At 56.9% G+C, this 16,586-nt stretch overlaps 2 protein-coding genes across 4 annotated transcripts; one reads left to right on the forward strand and one right to left on the reverse strand.

Annotated features, from left to right (window-relative positions):
• Positions 1-17: 17 nt before the first annotated feature.
• PRSS53 (serine protease 53) lies at positions 18-7,063 on the forward strand. 3 transcript variants are annotated; one of them, XM_027527620.1, is made up of 12 exons: positions 18-157; positions 856-1,956; positions 2,885-2,905; positions 3,012-3,174; positions 3,492-3,757; positions 3,896-4,050; positions 4,209-4,428; positions 5,207-5,357; positions 5,442-5,686; positions 5,773-5,906; positions 6,108-6,336; positions 6,636-7,063. In XM_027527620.1, exons 2-12 carry the CDS (start codon positions 1,710-1,712, stop codon positions 6,653-6,655), a joined length of 1,851 nt encoding a protein of 616 aa, XP_027383421.1. In that variant the 5' UTR covers positions 18-157; positions 856-1,709; the 3' UTR covers positions 6,656-7,063. The 3 variants fall into 3 exon arrangements, with proteins under 3 accessions (XP_027383421.1, XP_027383422.1, XP_027383423.1); XM_027527621.1 differs by having other exon boundaries at positions 1,346-1,956; XM_027527622.1 differs by lacking the exon at positions 18-157 and having other exon boundaries at positions 341-1,956; positions 3,492-3,550; positions 3,665-3,757.
• ZNF646 (zinc finger protein 646) lies at positions 6,911-16,522 on the reverse strand. The gene is given in 4 exon segments (XM_027527619.1): positions 6,911-7,520; positions 8,797-10,630; positions 10,632-14,223; positions 16,337-16,522. Coding segments are annotated over 3 exon segments (5,466 nt in total). The 5' UTR covers positions 14,142-14,223; positions 16,337-16,522; the 3' UTR covers positions 6,911-7,398.
• Positions 16,523-16,586: the final 64 nt, after the last annotated feature.

Consider the following 16,586-nt stretch of genomic DNA (forward strand, 5'->3'; position numbering starts at 1 on the left):
AGAGTGGAGGGCCTGCCTGGGAAGGGGGATTAGTCCCTTCTCCAGTATGTGGAGTCAGCAAAACCTGGGGTGCCATCAGCCCCCACCCCCAGGAAACAGGCTGGCAGCTTGTGCCTGCTACCCACAGAAGCCAGACCTCATCTTCTTGAGCAGCCAGGTATGTGCTTGCAAGGGCGAGCTGACTTTCTGGTTCTGTGCAGACATGCCTGGAAGTTCTTCCTGTAGTCTAACCTTAACCCCTCCAGCTCCCTTATCTACCACTAGAAGCCAGTCTTGATAGCCCTGGAAGGACAAGGACAGGCTGTGTTTTTCTTTTGTTTTTCCTAATGTATACTAAGTACTTATCCACATGCAAAGCACTGTCTAAGAACATGACATCTGTCAACTCATTTAATCCCTATAGCAATTGTATGAGGTAGGTATTATTACAGTCATCCCTTGGTATCCATAGGAAATTGGTTCCAAGACCCACCCCACTTCCCAAACCACAATCCAAGGATGCTCAATTTCCTTATATTAAATGGCGTAGGGAATTCCCTGGCTGTCTAGTGTTTAGGACTCCACCCCTTCACTGCTGTGGGGCAGGGTTCAATCTCTAGTCAGGAAACTAACTAAGATCCAACAAGCCATACAGTACACCAAAAAAATAAATTAAATGGTGTAATATTTGCACATAACATATACACATCTTTCCATATACTTTAAGATATACTTTTAAGTCATCTCTAGATTACTTATAACATCTAATATAAATAGTTGTAAATACAACATAAACGCTAGGTAACTAGTTCCTAGCAAGCAGTGAACTCAAGTTCTGTTTTTTGGAACTTTTCTGGATTTTTTTTTTTTTTGTAGTCAGTTGACTCTGTAGATGTGGAATCTGTGGATACAGAGAGCTGACTCTATGTCTTGAGGAGGAGACTTGAAGTTCAGAGAGGCTAATTAGCCTAAGATCACACAGCTAGTTTGGGGGAGGGGTTAGGAAGCCCCCAGGGCCATATAGCTCCAGTGTCTGTGTTCTTAACCCAAGCCACAGCTGCCTCTTGAGTTGGGGTCATGGTTCCTGAAGAATCTGGGCTGGTCTGAGTTAGAAGTCAGAAAGAGAAAAAGGATGCACCCTGAGTATTCTTGCCTCCTGATTGAGTTTTCCAAAATCCAAGGATGCTCAAGCCCCTTAAATGTTGTAGGGAATTCCCTGGTGGTCCAGTGGTTAGGATGCCACACCTTCACTGCCATGGGCAAGGGTTTGATCCCTGGCTGGAGAGCTAAGATCCCACAAGCTGCACAATGCAGCCTAAAAATAAAATGGTGGGGGAGGTGGACCCCGCATAACCCTGTTTCCCAGGAAGGTGGCAGAAAAGCATTGAGATTTGCTAGCTTCAGCCAGCAAGAAGCAGAGAGTCTGACCTCTTGACACCCAGACTGGCACATACTGCCTCTGAAGCAAGATGGGAGAAGGTATGTGAAACCCACTTGGACCCTGGCCTGGGAGAGAGGTGGGAAAGGCCTGCCAACCGTGCTCTTCACCTGTACCAGGTTCCCTGCTGGTAGCAAGTTGACTCTGACAGGCTGCGGTAAAGGCATTTTTTTGTCAGCTCTGAGCTTTTCAGACAGGGCATGAGGAGCTAACTGTCCAAAGTCATTCACGTGTTAGGGGGATCTGGGATGTGAACCAAGGCAGCGAGGACACGGCTCAGGCCCAGGGAGAGATGCTGAATAGCCCAGGGTCACACAGCCACAGCCCCAGAGTTAGAAACTACTGGCCCTCTTCCAGCCCAGCAAAAGCAATGACACCTGACCTCCTAGCAAATTGGGGGTGGGGCAGAGGTGGAGCTAGGGAGACCCAGGTGGCCTCTCTTGAGAACCAGCGCACAGGCAGCAGATTGACCTGGGGCAGCATGAAGCAGAGCTGGAGACTGAAGCTGTTCATCCTGGGAGCCGTGGTCCTCACAGAGGGTGAGTCACCCGGGTTTGGGTCGGGGGGTGATGGTTTGGGGGCTGTCCTCTGCTGGAGCAGCCCCTGAAGCTGGGTGTGTGGGAGGGAGCCTGCCTGGGGGGGTGACAGTCAGCCTGTGGCAAGGTAACTGTGTCCGTGTGTGTTGGGGGGGGGAGGTGTATGTGGCCGCCTGTGTCCAAACGGGTGTGATTTCCTTGGCCTGGATTATAATCTGTGTCTGCAGGAACTGTCATTATGCCTGTGTGTGTACCCTGTGCCCTCATTGGCCTCTCTCCTTCCACAATGGCTTTAGGCAAGTTCTGGGGCCCTTTGGTCCCAGTCTCCCCTTCTTTACGTACGTCCCATCTCTCCCATGTTCAATGGGTATGTTTGTGTGTGCCTGTGATGGGAAAGACGCAGGGCAGGGAACCCTTTGATAGAGTCTCTTTCTAAAAAGATGGGGGAGGCCGAGTCGTCAGAAGAGGGGTGGGGTGAGTCTCAACTCTTGATGCCCTCCCCAACTTGGACATGACGCAGGCCTTCCTCTTAGGCCTCCACAGCCCAGGGCACAATTAAGCTAATGCTCTCCACAGGCACAGGCTGCTCCCTGACTCAGCGGTGGGGGCAGGAGTTGGGGGTTCTGAAGCCTGGAGGAAGGTTGGCCTGGTCCCAAGCTGAACCCCAGGTCCTGCCACTCAATGCCCAGGAGTGCTGAGCACAGCTGAGAGAGGAGAATTAATGACTGAGTGTACACTCTGAATAGCTTCCAATAAAAGCTGTTTTTTGACCTCATATAAATATTTTCATTCTGGGAGGGGCCGGTGAAGTAGCCACAGACAGAGTCATAGCAAGGACCCAGGCCAGTCCCCCCCCAAACCTGTCCCCTCCACCAAGTCTGGGCTGGGCAGGTCCCCTCTCCAAGGCTCACCTGCGTCTCTCTCTTCCCAGGTCTTCAAGCAGCTCAGCGTGGTAAGTTCTGGGGCTGTGGGGCCTGGGCCTTACTTGGGTCTGGGTCGTGCTGAGGGTGAGGGCAGGCCAGGGCCCTGCTGTCAGCCTGATTCCTGCCTCTCCACAGCATGCGGGCAGCGAGGTCCTGGTCCCCCTGAGCCTCAGGAGGGCAACACAATGCCTGGCGAGTGGCCGTGGCAGGCCAGCGTGAGGAGGCAGGGCATCCACATCTGCAGTGGGTCCCTGGTGGCGGACATCTGGGTCCTCACTGCGGCCCACTGCTTTGAAAAGTGAGTCATGTCTGCAGTCAAAAGATTTCTGGCTTTGGGGTGGGTGATTTGTGCCCAAGCCCTGCAAGACTGAGCCCTGCCCCTAGAGTAACAACCGTTTATTTAAAACGTGCCACATGCCGGGAACACACTATCAAGTTAATGTCAAACTTTCGTGGTAGAAGTCTTACAAATCTGACAGCTGAGGTTGGGAGAAGGATGGCCCTTGTTCAAAGCCACAGTTTTGTCCATCTGTCACCTCCTTGGGCTATCTCCTATGGTGTCACTGTCTCTGTTGGCACTCAGTGTTTGGGTCTTGCCCCCTCTCCCCCTTCCAGGGAGGCAATGACAGAACTGAACTCCTGGTCAGTTGTCCTGGGTTCTCTGCAGCATGAAGGTCTGAGCCCAGGGGCTGAGGAGGTGGGGGTAACGGCTCTGCAGCTGCCCAGGGCCTACAACCACTACAGCCAGGGCTCAGACCTGGCCCTCCTCCGACTCGCCCACCCCATAGCCCACACACCCCTCTGCTTGCCCCGACCTGCCCATCGCTTCCCCTTTGGGACTTCCTGCTGGGCCACCGGCTGGTATCAGCACACCAATGATGGTAAGTGCTGGCCTGAAGCCCAGAGAGGTACTTGGCTTGCCCAAGGTCACACAACCTCAGCTGCTAACTGTTCCCATTCCCAGTCTCCCTTGCTCCTCTGGGCCCAGACTTCGGCCCCAACCCCCTCTCTTTTGCCAGCTCCCAGGACCCTACGGAATCTGCGCCTGCGTCTAATCAGCCGTCCCACGTGTAACTGTCTCTACAACCGCCTGCACCAGCGGTCACTGGCCAGTCCGGCCCGGCCTGGGATGCTGTGTGGGGGTCCCCAGCCTGGGATGCAGGGGCCCTGTCAGGTCTGAGGAGGAGGACAGGGGAAGGGAACAGAAGGGAAGGGGGCCTGCCATAGGCCAGACACTCAATCCACAGGGATGGATGGAAGGGCGGCCCATGGAGGGTGTCCACCCAGGGCTGGGGCTCAGATGTCTGTCTCTGACAACACTGCCTGCTCCAGGGAGATTCCGGCGGTCCTGTGCTGTGCCGTGAACCTGATGGACACTGGGTTCAAGCAGGGATCATCAGTTTTGCATCAAGCTGTGCCCGGGAAGACACTCCTGTCCTGCTGACTGATATGGCTGCTCACAGCTCCTGGCTGCAGGCTCGAGCTCAGGGGGCAGCCTTCCTAACCCAGAACCCAGAGACCCCGGAGATTAGTGACGAGGACAGCTGTGTAGGTATGAGCAGTGGGTGTCAGGAGTGGGATGCAGGGGAACCTCACCCTGGGCTGCATGAGGACTTCTAGGGAGGTGGGAGCCACAGTGGAATAAATTTCAGTTCAGAATAGAAAACTGATTAATGAGGCATCCACACACTGCCACGGGCTAACAAGGGGACTTAAGGGACCCTTTCAGACCAGGATGGGAACAGCTCCATTTATGGCTGAGAGACACAGACACTTCAGAACTTTATGCATTTGGGTTCAGGTAAGAAGAGGAATTTCTGGTACCTGGCTGAAAGTCTTGGGGGTAAGATGCAAATTTTCAAGCAGGGACGCCACAAGATTGGAGAGGGCAGGGTTCCCACTCAGTGGGGCGTAAATTCTGGCGTTAAGTGACTAACATGCAAATGACATGCAAAATAGTTCCTGGGAGGAAGCTCTATCTTGATGGTAAGAGAAGCATCAGTGAGCCAGGAGTTCTGGGGCCATTCCAAGCCCAGAGGGGTGCAGACAGGCGGGGTAGAGGAATGAGCGGGCCACTCCCATGATGCTGGACCATCAGGGTTAAAAGCTTAGGCCCTGCGTTTTGAATCCCAAGTTGGCTACTTGCCTGTGGTTACTGAGCTAGAAAGTTACTGAACCTCTGGAATGTTGGTTACTGTTGGTAATGAAAATAACAAAGATTCAGCTTAAAAGGATAATGTGAGGATATTCGACAGCACACGGGAAACTCAGCGCAGGCCTGGCGTGCAGTGAGCGTTTAGAGGGCAGATGATGTAACTCATCTGTTTCAGCCTGTGGATCTCTGAGGAGAGAAGGCCCTCAGGCAGGAGCACCCTCCCCGTGGCCCTGGGACGCCAGGCTGAAGCACCAAGGGAAGCTGGCTTGCGGCGGAGCCCTGGTGTCAGAGGAGGTGGTGCTGACTGCTGCCCATTGCTTCATTGGGTGAGCCCCGACTCCCTCGCCCTTGTGCCCCAACTTCTGATGGTGGCCCTGCCACCCAGTGCTGTCAATGCCGTCCTTGCACAGGCGCCAGACCCCAGAGGAATGGACAGTAGGCCTGGGGGTCGGACCAGAGGAGTCGGGCCTGAAGCAAGTCATCCTGCATGGGGCATATACTCACCCGGAGGGGGGCTATGACGTGGCCCTCCTGCTGTTGGCCCAGCCTGTAACCCTGGGCCCCAGCCTACGGCCCCTCTGCCTGCCCTACTCGGACCACCGTCTGCCTGATGGGGAACGTGGCTGGGTCCTGGGGCTGGCCCGCCAAGGAGCAGGTATGTGGACAGGAGAGGGAGCCCAGCAGCTGGGCATGCAGCCTGGAGGCTGAGGTAGCAGCTGGGTCTTCTCCCACACCCTGCAGACACTGGCTCCCCTCAGACAGTGCCTGTGACCCTCCTGGGGCCCAGGGCCTGTAGCCGCCTACACGCAGCCCTTGGGAGCATTCTGCCAGGGATGGTGTGTACCAGTGTTGTGGGCGAGCCGCCCAGCTGTGAGGTGAGCCCCACTCCCCCTAATGTCACCCCAGACCCCTCGCCCTCCCACTCACAGCCTGACCTCTCACCTGTAACTCATCCTTTCTGCCAACTGGCTCCCAAAGAGCCAGACCCCTCCAGCCCCAGCCCCTCCTGCCCCATGCAGCTGCCTAGGGAGAAGAGGAGGTCAAAAAGCAGTGTCCCCTGACCTGACCCCTTTCAGGGCCTGTCGGGGGCACCGCTGGTGCACGAAGTGAGGGGCACATGGTTCCTGGCTGGACTACACAGCTTCGGAGATGCCTGCCAAGGCCCCGCAAGACCTGCTGTCTTTGCGGCACTCCCCACCTACGAGAACTGGGTCAGCAGTTTGGACTGGCAGGTCTACTTTGCTGAGGAGCCTGAGCCTGAGCCTGAGCCCGAGCCCGAGCCCGGAAGCTGCACAGCTAACATGAGTACGTGGCCCTGGGGCCTCCTGCCAACACCTGCCTCCGCAGACCCCTTCTCTGCCGGCCTGGGGCCATCTGTCCCCAGCCACCTCCAGCTGCGGTGGGTGGAGCCATGGACGGAGTCATGGGGATTCAAGTACTGGCTCTTGTCATTGACTGGTTAGGAGCACACCTCTTAACCTGTGCAGCCCTCACTTTTCAAATCTGTCATAGGGGCTCAGGGGCACCTCCTTCCTCTTCCTTTGAGGGAGGGAAGGAAGCTGTGAGCTTGAGACCAACCCCACCCTCCTTCCTCTCCCTGACAGGCCAGCCAGCCAACTGCTGACAGGTGGCTCTGGGACGCTGCAGTCACAGCAAGGCAACTCCCACGGAACTGCCTCTCTCCCATCCAGCCCCCGACCTTTCCCAGGCAGGTCCTACAGTGCAAAGGGCTCTGGGAAGGAACTTGCCCTGAAAGCTCCACCCTGCAGGACAGGGAGATGTCGCCCGTGGATGCCCCCCACCCAGCTCTGCGGTCCAATGCAGGCGTCCCAAGCTTTTCCTATTCTTCATCCCTCCAGATCCAATGACACCAGCCAAGTACTTTGAAAATTTCTTTTTTTGGGGGGAGCAATTTTCCTGTTTTTTTAAACTTAAATAGTTACAAAATAGACTTTAGAAAATAAGTTACAAATTGTAGTAAAAGGCTCCCCTTCCACAGGCAACATTTCCACCTGTGGGGGTGCTCTCTGAATCTGCCTCTCCCTGGTGTTGGAATCTGGCTGGTAAGGGTGGCCCAGCATCGTGGCCAAGCCGGGCACTGGGTTTCTTGGTGAGACTGGTCACAGGAAAGAACCTGGTGACAAAAGCGGGGGCAAAGGAGGTCCCTCAAGGACAGGACAGAAGGAACATCTCACCCCCTCCTTGGGAAAGAAGCCAGATCTGGGTCCTCTTCGAAGGAGGAGAGGAGAAAAGAGCTGGGGACACCCAAACTACTCCTGAGCAAAACAAGGAGATCAAGCCTTTCCCTGCAACTCACCCTGACACCCCCCCCCCCACCCCATATTCTGATCTTTGGAGACTGGAACTTCAGAGGGAGAAGCTGAGGTCTGTAGGCCACTGGGGTGAAGGGTCCAGGAGTGGGGCCGTGGGGGTGGGTGGAGGCGGCAATGACAAGTCCCCTCTGCCCGCCGCTGGTGCCTTTGAGGTTCCTGGGGAGAGAGAGAGGAGGTGACTGAGGGGGCAAACCCCACAGAGCATGTACCCTGCTCCCTACCCTGCAGGCCACACCCCACAGTCCTGTATGCAAATTCCCAATTATTTTCCCAGACCTGGCTAATTAGCTCCTTGCTCATTCCCTTGGGGTCACAAGAAATCTTTTATCCTAAAAGCCACCTTATCAGCACTCTCAAGGGAATCTCACCACTGTCCCCACCTGCCCTGATGATCCCTGGTCAAGGGGATCATCTACTCTCTCAGGGACACCCACGCACTAGATGGAAGGAGTCTTGGGATAAAGGCTACAGACCCCTAGAGGAGGTGGAGAGTGAGCCTGTGACATGCAGAGAGAACCGGCCCTCCCATTCCTCCACAAGTCTGGGCGGAGGTGACTTTCCATGAAGATTCCCGATAGAGGACGGGAGATACGGGCTAATGACTGTTGTTGCCACAGCTGGGCCTGGCTTCAAAGAAACAATTATCTGTGACTCAGTCCTCCAGTTAAAGGTGTGTTGGCAGGGACGGGGGTGTGCAGGTGGAAAGGTTGGTTTGGTTGGATCCCAAAAAGGAAATGCATAGCACAGAGAGAAGGATGGATAAAGGGAAGGAGAGACGTGGACCAACGGGTGGGCGAGGGCCAAGGGTCCAGTTTCTAAGAAAAAAGGAGGGGAGCAGAGACAAGATATGGGGAAAGGGACAGGGCGCTGAGTGCCAACAAGTGGCCTGGTTTCCCCGAACAAGTTGGCATGGAAGCCACAAAGCAGTCCAGTCTGGGGGTGCCTCCTATGCCCCCTTCCTCATTCCCGGGATCCTGGCCTACTCTAAGAAAGAGCAGAACTGAGACCATCCTTTTCTCCAGAAATCATTACTTAATTGGCTGGATCATAAGAGTTTCCAGAGGTATCTATAATAACCAGATGGTAGTTGGCTACCAGTCCTCCCCAAACAGAAGACCATCGCTCTTTGGCTCCAGCACAGCAGGGGAGCCCTAGCAGTTGCCTTGGCTCCGACCCTGCCACCCCGCCACTGCACCAACCCAGGATGCTCCCTATATACCTGACTCAAGGTGTCAAATCTCAGCCACTCAAAAGGCAGCATCCTCAACCTAGCTTTCTCCCTATCCCAGCCTGCGCCGCCTCCTGGAATCCCCATGATCCCCTCACTCCTTGCTTTCCTGCCCACCATGGAGCCAGTGTTTACTCTCTACTGTGTGCCCACATCCTCCAAGACCCTTCAGCCCTCTGCCCAAGCCTGCTGGTGCCCCCATACCGGAGCTGGCCACCGTCCACTCTTCCTGGTGCTGCTGCTCATGCTGCAGGAAGCTGATGCGACGGCGGAAATGGCGGGGACAGTGGGGGCAGGAGAAGGGCCCCTCCCGGGGTGCGTGGACCCGCCCATGGCCCTCCAGCCGGGCTGCTGTCCGAAAGGCCTTGCCACAGATGCTGCAGCGATGGCGCTTGGGGTCCGTGTGGGTCCTGCCATGGTTCTTAAGGGACAGCAGGTTGGGAAGAAGTTTGGGACAGAGGGAGCAGGGGTAGAGTCCTGTAGTGTGAGCCTTCTGGTGGTTCAACAGGCTACCGGCATGGCGATAGGAACGCCCACATTGCGCACAGCGGAAGGGCCGCTCCTCGTGCACAGCCACCACGGACTCAACACCCTGGCCTCCATTAGCTCTCCCCACATTCTCACCTGGGGCCCTAGGGGGTTCTGATGGGGCTTTCCCTTGACCAGGGAGTTCCACTTCCTCCTCCTCAGCCCCCGCTTTGGGGCTTCTGGCCTCCACCTGGGGTGACACCTGACTGAGGCCCCTAGCATGAGTCTGCAAGTGGCTGGCAAGTTCACGGTGGGACTCAAAGGCCTCGCCACAGTCAGGGCAGGAGAAGGTCTGGGCAGCTATGTGGTTGCGGCTGTGGCTCTTTGTGGCCTCAGGATTCAAGAACTCTTTGGAGCAGAGCAGGCAATAGTGACGGTCAGTCTTGTGGGTGCTGTGGTGGTTCAAGGGGCCCTCTGACTGGCAAATCTTGCCACAATGGCTGCAGGAAAAGGAGTGGCTCTCTGGCTGGGGCTGAGGGCCACAGTCTCCACTGTCCCAGCTGTCCACCGGAGTCAGACTAGGTCCATTGGGCTGGGTGTTGCCAAGGGGACAAGGACTTCTGGGGACACTGTCCCCTGACTCGTCTTCTGGCTTGGTCAGCACATGACCCCCAGGAACCCAACCTCCATCATGATTCACCGGTCCCCGGGCTCCTCGCCACCCATCTGCTTCCCCCATGCCCCAGGAGGCTGGCTCTGTGGCTTCTAAACCCGCTGCCCTGATGGGGCTCTGACTTGGCTCTGCTGGCCTTGTGGCTCCATCCTCCAGCTGAGGTCCCGACTCAGTACCACCCAATCTGTCCTCCAGTCCCTGGTCATCAGCCAGATTCCCTTGACCACCCTCTGTGCCGTCTGGGCCTCCCTGACCACCTCTGGTCTCTTCCTCGTGCTCTCGCAGGTGCCGTTCCAGGGACCCTCGGCCAGGGAAGCCCCGCCCGCAGAGGGCGCAGCGCACAGCTGCCCTCCGGGACAGCCCGGCCCGCCGCCGCCGGCTCTCCGAGTGTAGCCTCTGGTGGTCCCTCAGGGCCATGCGGTTGGAGTAGGTCTTGGCGCAGGTGGGACAACTGTACTGGCCTGTCTCATGGCTGCGCCGGTGGTTCAGGAGGCTGCCCGCATGGCGGTAGGTCCGCCCGCACTGCCCGCAGCGAAAGGGCCGATCTTCCCGGGACAGCTTGCGGGAGCCCCCACCCCCACTGCGCTCCAGGTGGACCCGCTGGTGGCTGGCCAGCTGCTTCCGCAGGCGGAAGGCCTTCCCGCACTCAGCACAGCGGAAACGCCGGGGATCGGCGTGGATGCGCCGGTGGTTCTTGAGGGACATGAGGTTGGAGAAACCTTTGGAACAGGCCTGGCAGCCGAAGTGGCCGGTCTGGTGGCTCTGCCGGTGATTGATAAGGCTGCCAGCGTGCTTGTAGGAGCGACCGCACACCTCGCAGCTGAAGGGCCGCTCAGAGCTGGCTTCTGTCTGGCAGCCCTTCTCGGCTGTCTCCAACCTTGGCTCCATCTCCTCCCCTTCACAGTCGTCTCCTCCCCTTCACAGTCGTCTCCTCCCAGGCCTCTTCTTTCACTCTCGCCCCCTCCTCCAGGGGCTCCACTTTAAGTTCTTTCTGGAACCTCTCCACTTCGGCCTGCTCGAGGCTCTCCTCTGCCCGAGTCTGGGCTTCACTGCTGCCTTTTGCCTCTGGGACGGGCCCCACCTGGGGCTCCGAGCCTTTGCAGCGCGGGTGGTTTCGCAGGTGATTGCGGTAGGCAGCCAGGTTGGGGTAGCAGCGGGAGCAGACTGGGCAGACAAAGTCCCCGGTCTGGTGGATCTTGCGGTGGTTCACCAGGCTGCCCCCATGCCGATAGGTCTTGCCGCACAGGTTGCAGCGGAAGGGGCGGGGCTGGGTCTCCAGAGAACTTTCCTCACCCTGCCGGCAAAGGCTGTCTGCAAGCGTGGCACCTACACCCTCACCCGGCTTTGCATCCCCACCCTCTGCAGGGAGAGAGGTCACCGTGCCCTCAAAGACACCATCTGCCACCACCACCGTGGCATCACCTGACTCTGCTGGGTGATGCATGAGACTGGGAACCTCGTCAGTGGTGTTCCCGGAATTCCGGCTTTGGTGGTGACGCTCCAGGCTCCCCAGGTCATCGTAGGTCTGACCACAGCAGCCACAAATGTGGCCATACCCAGCGCCATCCAGCGCTTCCACCTCCCGTTGCAGCTGATTCAGCAGCTCGGCTTCTGAGAGCTGCAGTGGGGGGCTGTGGGTGGAAATTGCCCCTGAAACTCCTTCCTCCTCCCCCTCCTCTTCCGAGCCCTCAGTCATGCCAGAGTCATGAGCCTGGCGCCGGTGAAGCCTGTAGCCAGCCCGCCCAGGGAAGATCATGCCACAGAGGCAACAGAGGAAAGGCTGGGTTGAGACGGCCTCCCCAGGCCCATGGTTCTGGAAGTGGCTGCGCAGGGCAGGCAGGGAGTCAAATTCCTTTGGGCAGAGGGAGCACTGATAGATGCCCGGTGGGTGGCAGGGCCGGTGGCTCAGCAGACCGGTGGCGTGGGGGAAAGAATGTCCACAGTCAGAACACGTGTGAGAGATTTCAGCCGGCCAGGCAGCAGAGCTGGCAGAGTGGCAAGGGGAGCTGGGCTGGCCAGGGGCTGGTTTCTGGTCTTCCTCCACCCCAGGGAGGCCATCACAGAAGTGAGTCCCATTGCCTTCCTCAGCGCCTGGGATATCCACGTTGTCAAGGAAACTGGCCTCCATCCTTTCCAGTCCTTCCTCAGCGCCTTGGCTCTCTTTATCACCCTGGAAACAGGCCTCATTCCTCTCAATCCCACAGTTGTCCCTTTCGGCTGCAGCCTGCAAACAGCCCCCACTGCTTTCCATGCTGCCTTCGGCTCCACTTGGACTTGCCCTGGAAGAGTCTCGGGGACAGCCCAGGCCCTCACTGTCCGCTGGCTCCGGGGCCCAGTTCCCGTCTGATGGGGGTTTGGCTTCTCCCCCGCCGCCGGCACTGCCAGCCCGCCTCCGGTGCCGCCTGCTCCGCCGTCGACTGTGGCGACGCAAGTGGTTCTTCATGGCAGCCATGGTGTGGAAATGCTTGGCACAGGCCCCACAACTGAAGTCTCCCGTTTGGTGGGTCTGCCGGTGGTTGATAAGGCTGCCTGAGTGGCGATAGCTCTTGCCACAGTCTCGGCAAGCAAACACCCGAGGAGGTGACTCCTTGGCCTCAGTCCTGCTCTGTGCCCCTTCCCTGTGGGTCCGCCTGTGATGTTCAAGGCTCTCAGAATCTTCAAAGAGCATCCCACACATGCTACATATCTGTGGTGTGGTCCGATCTGCTGCTGGGGGGACAGCAGGGGCCCCCTCTTCATGTTTGCACCCAGGCCCTTGATCTGAAAGTAGAGCTGTCTCTGGCCCCACTGGGTCAGGTGGGAGTTCCACCTTGAGGTGGCTGGGGGGACCCTCGGCCCCTGGGCCTGTGCTGCGGCGAGCAGCCTTGCAGTGTACCCGCACGTGGTTGCGCAGGGCCATGAGGTTGGGGTACTTGCGGGGACAGAGAGAACACTGATACTCTCCTGTCCGATGGCTGTGGCGGTGGTTCACTAGGCTCCCCCGGTGCCGGTAAGCCCGACCGCACTCATTGCACTTATAGGGGCGGTGGTCTAAGGTGGTGGTGGGGGCCTCTGTTTCTTTGTGGGTGGACTCAGCCAGAGGCAGCGGAGCTGGCAGCACTGATGGCTGCCCATCCTCTCCGGCTCCTTGCCGGGGCCTGTGATGAGCCCGCACATGGTTTTTGAGGGCAGCTGCATTGAACAGCTGCTTCGAACAGATGGAGCAGGGGTAGACACCTGTCTGGTGGCTCTTTCGATGGTTAATGAGGCTCCCAGCATGGCGGTAGGTACGGCCACAGTCCCCACAGCGGAAAGGCCGGTACTCCTCCAGGCCGATGTCTTCCAGCTCCCCAGATGTGCTCAGCTCCCCTGAGCCATTCAGCATCTGTGTCCCAGGGAGCTGGTCCTGGCTGCTCTCATCTGTGTGCCCGTTGGTGGTGGGCATCCCTTTCTCTTCCCATGGCCGCTCCTGACTTTCACCCTCATGGGACTGCTGGTGTTCCAGCAGCTCTCGGGGGAGCCGGAAGGCACGGGGGCAGTGGGGACACTGGTAAGGCCGATACTGGGCATGGAGTCTGGAGTGATTCTTCAGAGCCATGAGATTAGAGAACTCCTTGAAGCAGATGGCACAAGGGTAGACACCCAGGGTGTGGCTCTGGCGGTGGTTGGTGAGGCTCCCAGCATGCTTGTAGGTCTTGCCACATTGACTGCACTTGTACCGCCGCTCCTCCTCAGCAGGAGGGGACTGGGTGAGCTCCTGGCCCCCAGTAAAATTCACTACTGATTCAGCCAGATATTGTTCCAAATTGCTAAGGAGACTGCTGGCTGGGGTGGGGAGTGGAGTGTCTCTGGCAGAGTTGGTGGTGGGACCCCAGCCCTCTACACCCTCCTCAGGATCAGGCTGGCTTTCCCAGCCTTCTCTTTGTCTGGTGGGTGGATCTTCCCACGTGCCCAGAGTTGCCCTAGGGTCTGGCCCAGACTCACAGCCAGATGTCTCTTCAGTATGTTTTTTCTGGTTTTCCCAGCCTTCCCCAGGGCCAAGCCTCTGGGTCCAGGATTCAGTGGACACTGTCTCCCCCTGGAGGCATGGAGTGGCTTCCTTGGGGCGGGGAGGCCTGCGCCTCCGACGGCCTTCAGGAGCATGAGTCCTCATGTGGCTCTTGAGCGCCATGGGGTTGGTGAAGTCCTTGCCACAGGTGGTACAGGGGAAAAGGCCAGTCTCGTGGGTCCGGCGGTGATTGACCAGGCTCCCTGGGTGACGATAGCCTCGCCCACACTGCTGACAGCGGTAGGGCCGAGGGATGCTGTCAGCCTCGCTGCCCTGGCTGGAAGATGGATGGAGCAGTTCTCGGTGCCGTGACAGTTCTGGGAGGCTAGGAAAGTGGCGCTGACAGTCAGAGCAACTGAGTGAGGTGGGCGTGTCCTCCATGGGGCAGTGTGGCAGAAACCTGGAGGTTCAGGAAGAGCAGGCAAATGGCAGCAGCATCTTCCTCTGATGGAGGGTCCAAGGCCTAGGAAAAGGGGGCAGTGGTCAGAAGGAAGGCGTGAATTAACTTTGCCTCTTGATTTTATGAGCAGCAAGTTCACCAGAGGTCACAGTTACCCCCAAGTAGCAATGCCCAGAGACCTGCTCTCTACTAGATCTATTCTGGAAATACCATTTAAAATTTCTCTGAATACAGGTTCCCCAAATATGAAAGCTCCCCTAGGCCTAACTCATCTCTAGAAGTATAATAAGGAAACTAACATCTAAAGAATTGCATCCCATCTCTAATCACAAACATATTATCCTGCCTTCAGACCAAGTCCCAAAAATCTTACTGTCCCTAACCCTCTACTCTATAATTTTGAAACAAACAACCTATCTTACATGACATCTTAAAAGGAAACTTGTACCTCTCTTAGGACCTTCAATAAGATAAGTCCAATCTTCTATCTTTCACCCCTCAGCTAAATAGAGTAGCTTAGAGGCACTCAAAGGGGCTTCCCTGGTGGCTCAGACAGTAAAGAATCTGCCTGCAATGCAGGAGACCCAGATTCAATTCCTAGGTCAGGAAGATCCCTGGAAAAGGGAATGGCAACCCACTCTAGTATCCCTGCCTGGAGAATCCCATGCAGAGAAGTATGGTTGGCTACAGTCCATAGAGTCACAAAGTCGGACAAAACTGAGCAACTCTCATAGAGAGGCACTGAAAAAGCAGCCTCTTTCTCCAATAGACAGGCTAGGACCTGAGAAGTGAGGTTAGAGGCCTCCTACAGAGAAAAGGGCTGATTTGTTCCCCCTTCTGCCCTATTCCTTTCAGGGTCACAAAATCTCCTTTCTGAAAGACTCTCTTGGGTTCCCCGGATTCCAAACCATCTTCTATCTTGGAAATCCCATCTCCTTTCTGGTACTTCGCCCCCTACCTTTTTCTTTCCCACTATTTATCACTTTTCTCTCTCCATCCCTTCTCGTTTTTCCTTCTACCTTCTCTCTTAATATTGATGACAACAGCTACCCGTACAGCCTAAGCACTACCATGTGCTAGGCCCTGTGCTAAATAAAGAAAATTCGTTGTGTCACCTAATTCTCACAACTCATTACAATGCCTCTATTATTCCAGTTGACACACGAGGAAGCCCATTCACTCAATCTTCTTTCCAAAGCCCTTACTCTATAGCAGGCCCCCGTGCCTCCTATATCACCTTGGCCTTCTCTGACTCGGACTCTTCCCCCTCGCCGGGGGCCCCCATACAACTCCTATCTCCGACTTTAAACCTCCTTGCTGAACCTGCTCCCAGGAATTCTCACTTCTCACAAAGCCCCTTCGCTCGAGTCTCCTCTCCGAATCAACTACCAAAGAGGTCCTCTCGCCTCATTCATCTCTTCAGCCAGTTTTCTCTTAGGACCCCTACCTCACACCGGTGGCCCCTTCTCGTTCCCGCCGCGGGTGCGTCCGTTGGGGACCGCGAACGGGAGTGCGCCTGCGCAATGGGACCCTCACCCTAACTGCAGCCGCGCGCCCCAAAGGGTGGTTGTGCGAGGACTCTCGCGCTCCCACACACGCACACTCTGCAAGGGCTCAAGGAAGTGGAAGAGGAGGGAAAGAGGGAAAGGAGAGGGGGGAAAGGAAGGAGGTAGAGGAAAAAGGGCGCAGCTGGCACTAACCAGCGGTCTATCGCCCAGCTCCGCGGACACTTCCTATTGTTACTAGGAAACAGGAAGTGTCCTAGCCTCAAAAGCTTCCCCACGAAACTTCCGCCTTAAAAATGCTTCTGACCCGCCTCCAAGCAGCGGTTATACAGACACATTTCCGGTGCTAGGAGAGCGGCAACTAACGCGCGACTCCGACCCCGCCCACGTAGGTCAAAGAGCTCGTTGTTCTGCACTAACCTTAGCCACACTTCCGGGAAGATCCGCTAAAATCGTTCCGGTGCATATTGACTGAGCGCAGAAGAGGGGGAAAAAGCGTTCTGCAGCCCTGACCTCAGTACTTGGGCGACACTTATCGTGGGGCTCCCTGAAAAACTTCTCAAGCCAGATGGAGGGAGCGTCACTTACTGCTTTCTATTAAGGGAAATGTTATGGAATATAAGCGGATTTAGGTACTACAAATCTTGGGCATGGCCTTTCTGTCCTCCCACCTTCCAGTTCACGGTGATCTAGCGCCACGCTAGCAATAGTCGGTGCATCCCGTAAACCTATTCCCGTGTCCCTTGTCATTAGCACCCAGAAAGACCCCTTGCAAGGTGTTTCTCCGCCACCTTCTCTTGGGGCTGCTCCGGTGAACTCTGTCTTCCTCCCTTGCCGGGAAAGCTCTCTCTCACTTCCGTTCGCCGGCCCCGCCTCCTGTCCCTCCCCTTCTTCCCTCCCCCAAACCGCCTCCCCCCCCCC

Source organism: Bos indicus x Bos taurus, chromosome 25, assembly GCF_003369695.1.
Source record: "Bos indicus x Bos taurus breed Angus x Brahman F1 hybrid chromosome 25, Bos_hybrid_MaternalHap_v2.0, whole genome shotgun sequence".
Taxonomy (NCBI): Eukaryota; Metazoa; Chordata; class Mammalia; order Artiodactyla; family Bovidae; genus Bos; species Bos indicus x Bos taurus.

What these genes read in the sequence shown, in the direction of transcription:
- PRSS53 (XM_027527620.1), top strand. Translation starts at nt 1,710, where the DNA reads ATGCTGAATAGCCCAGGGTCACACAGCCACAGCCCCAGAGTTAGAAAC. An exon ending in GTATCAGCACACCAATGATG is followed by an intron (nt 3,758 to 3,895) that starts GTAAGTGCTGGC and finishes CTCTTTTGCCAG; the next exon opens with CTCCCAGGACCCTACGGAAT. An exon ending in GCGAGCCGCCCAGCTGTGAG is followed by an intron (nt 5,907 to 6,107) that starts GTGAGCCCCACT and finishes GACCCCTTTCAG; the next exon opens with GGCCTGTCGGGGGCACCGCT.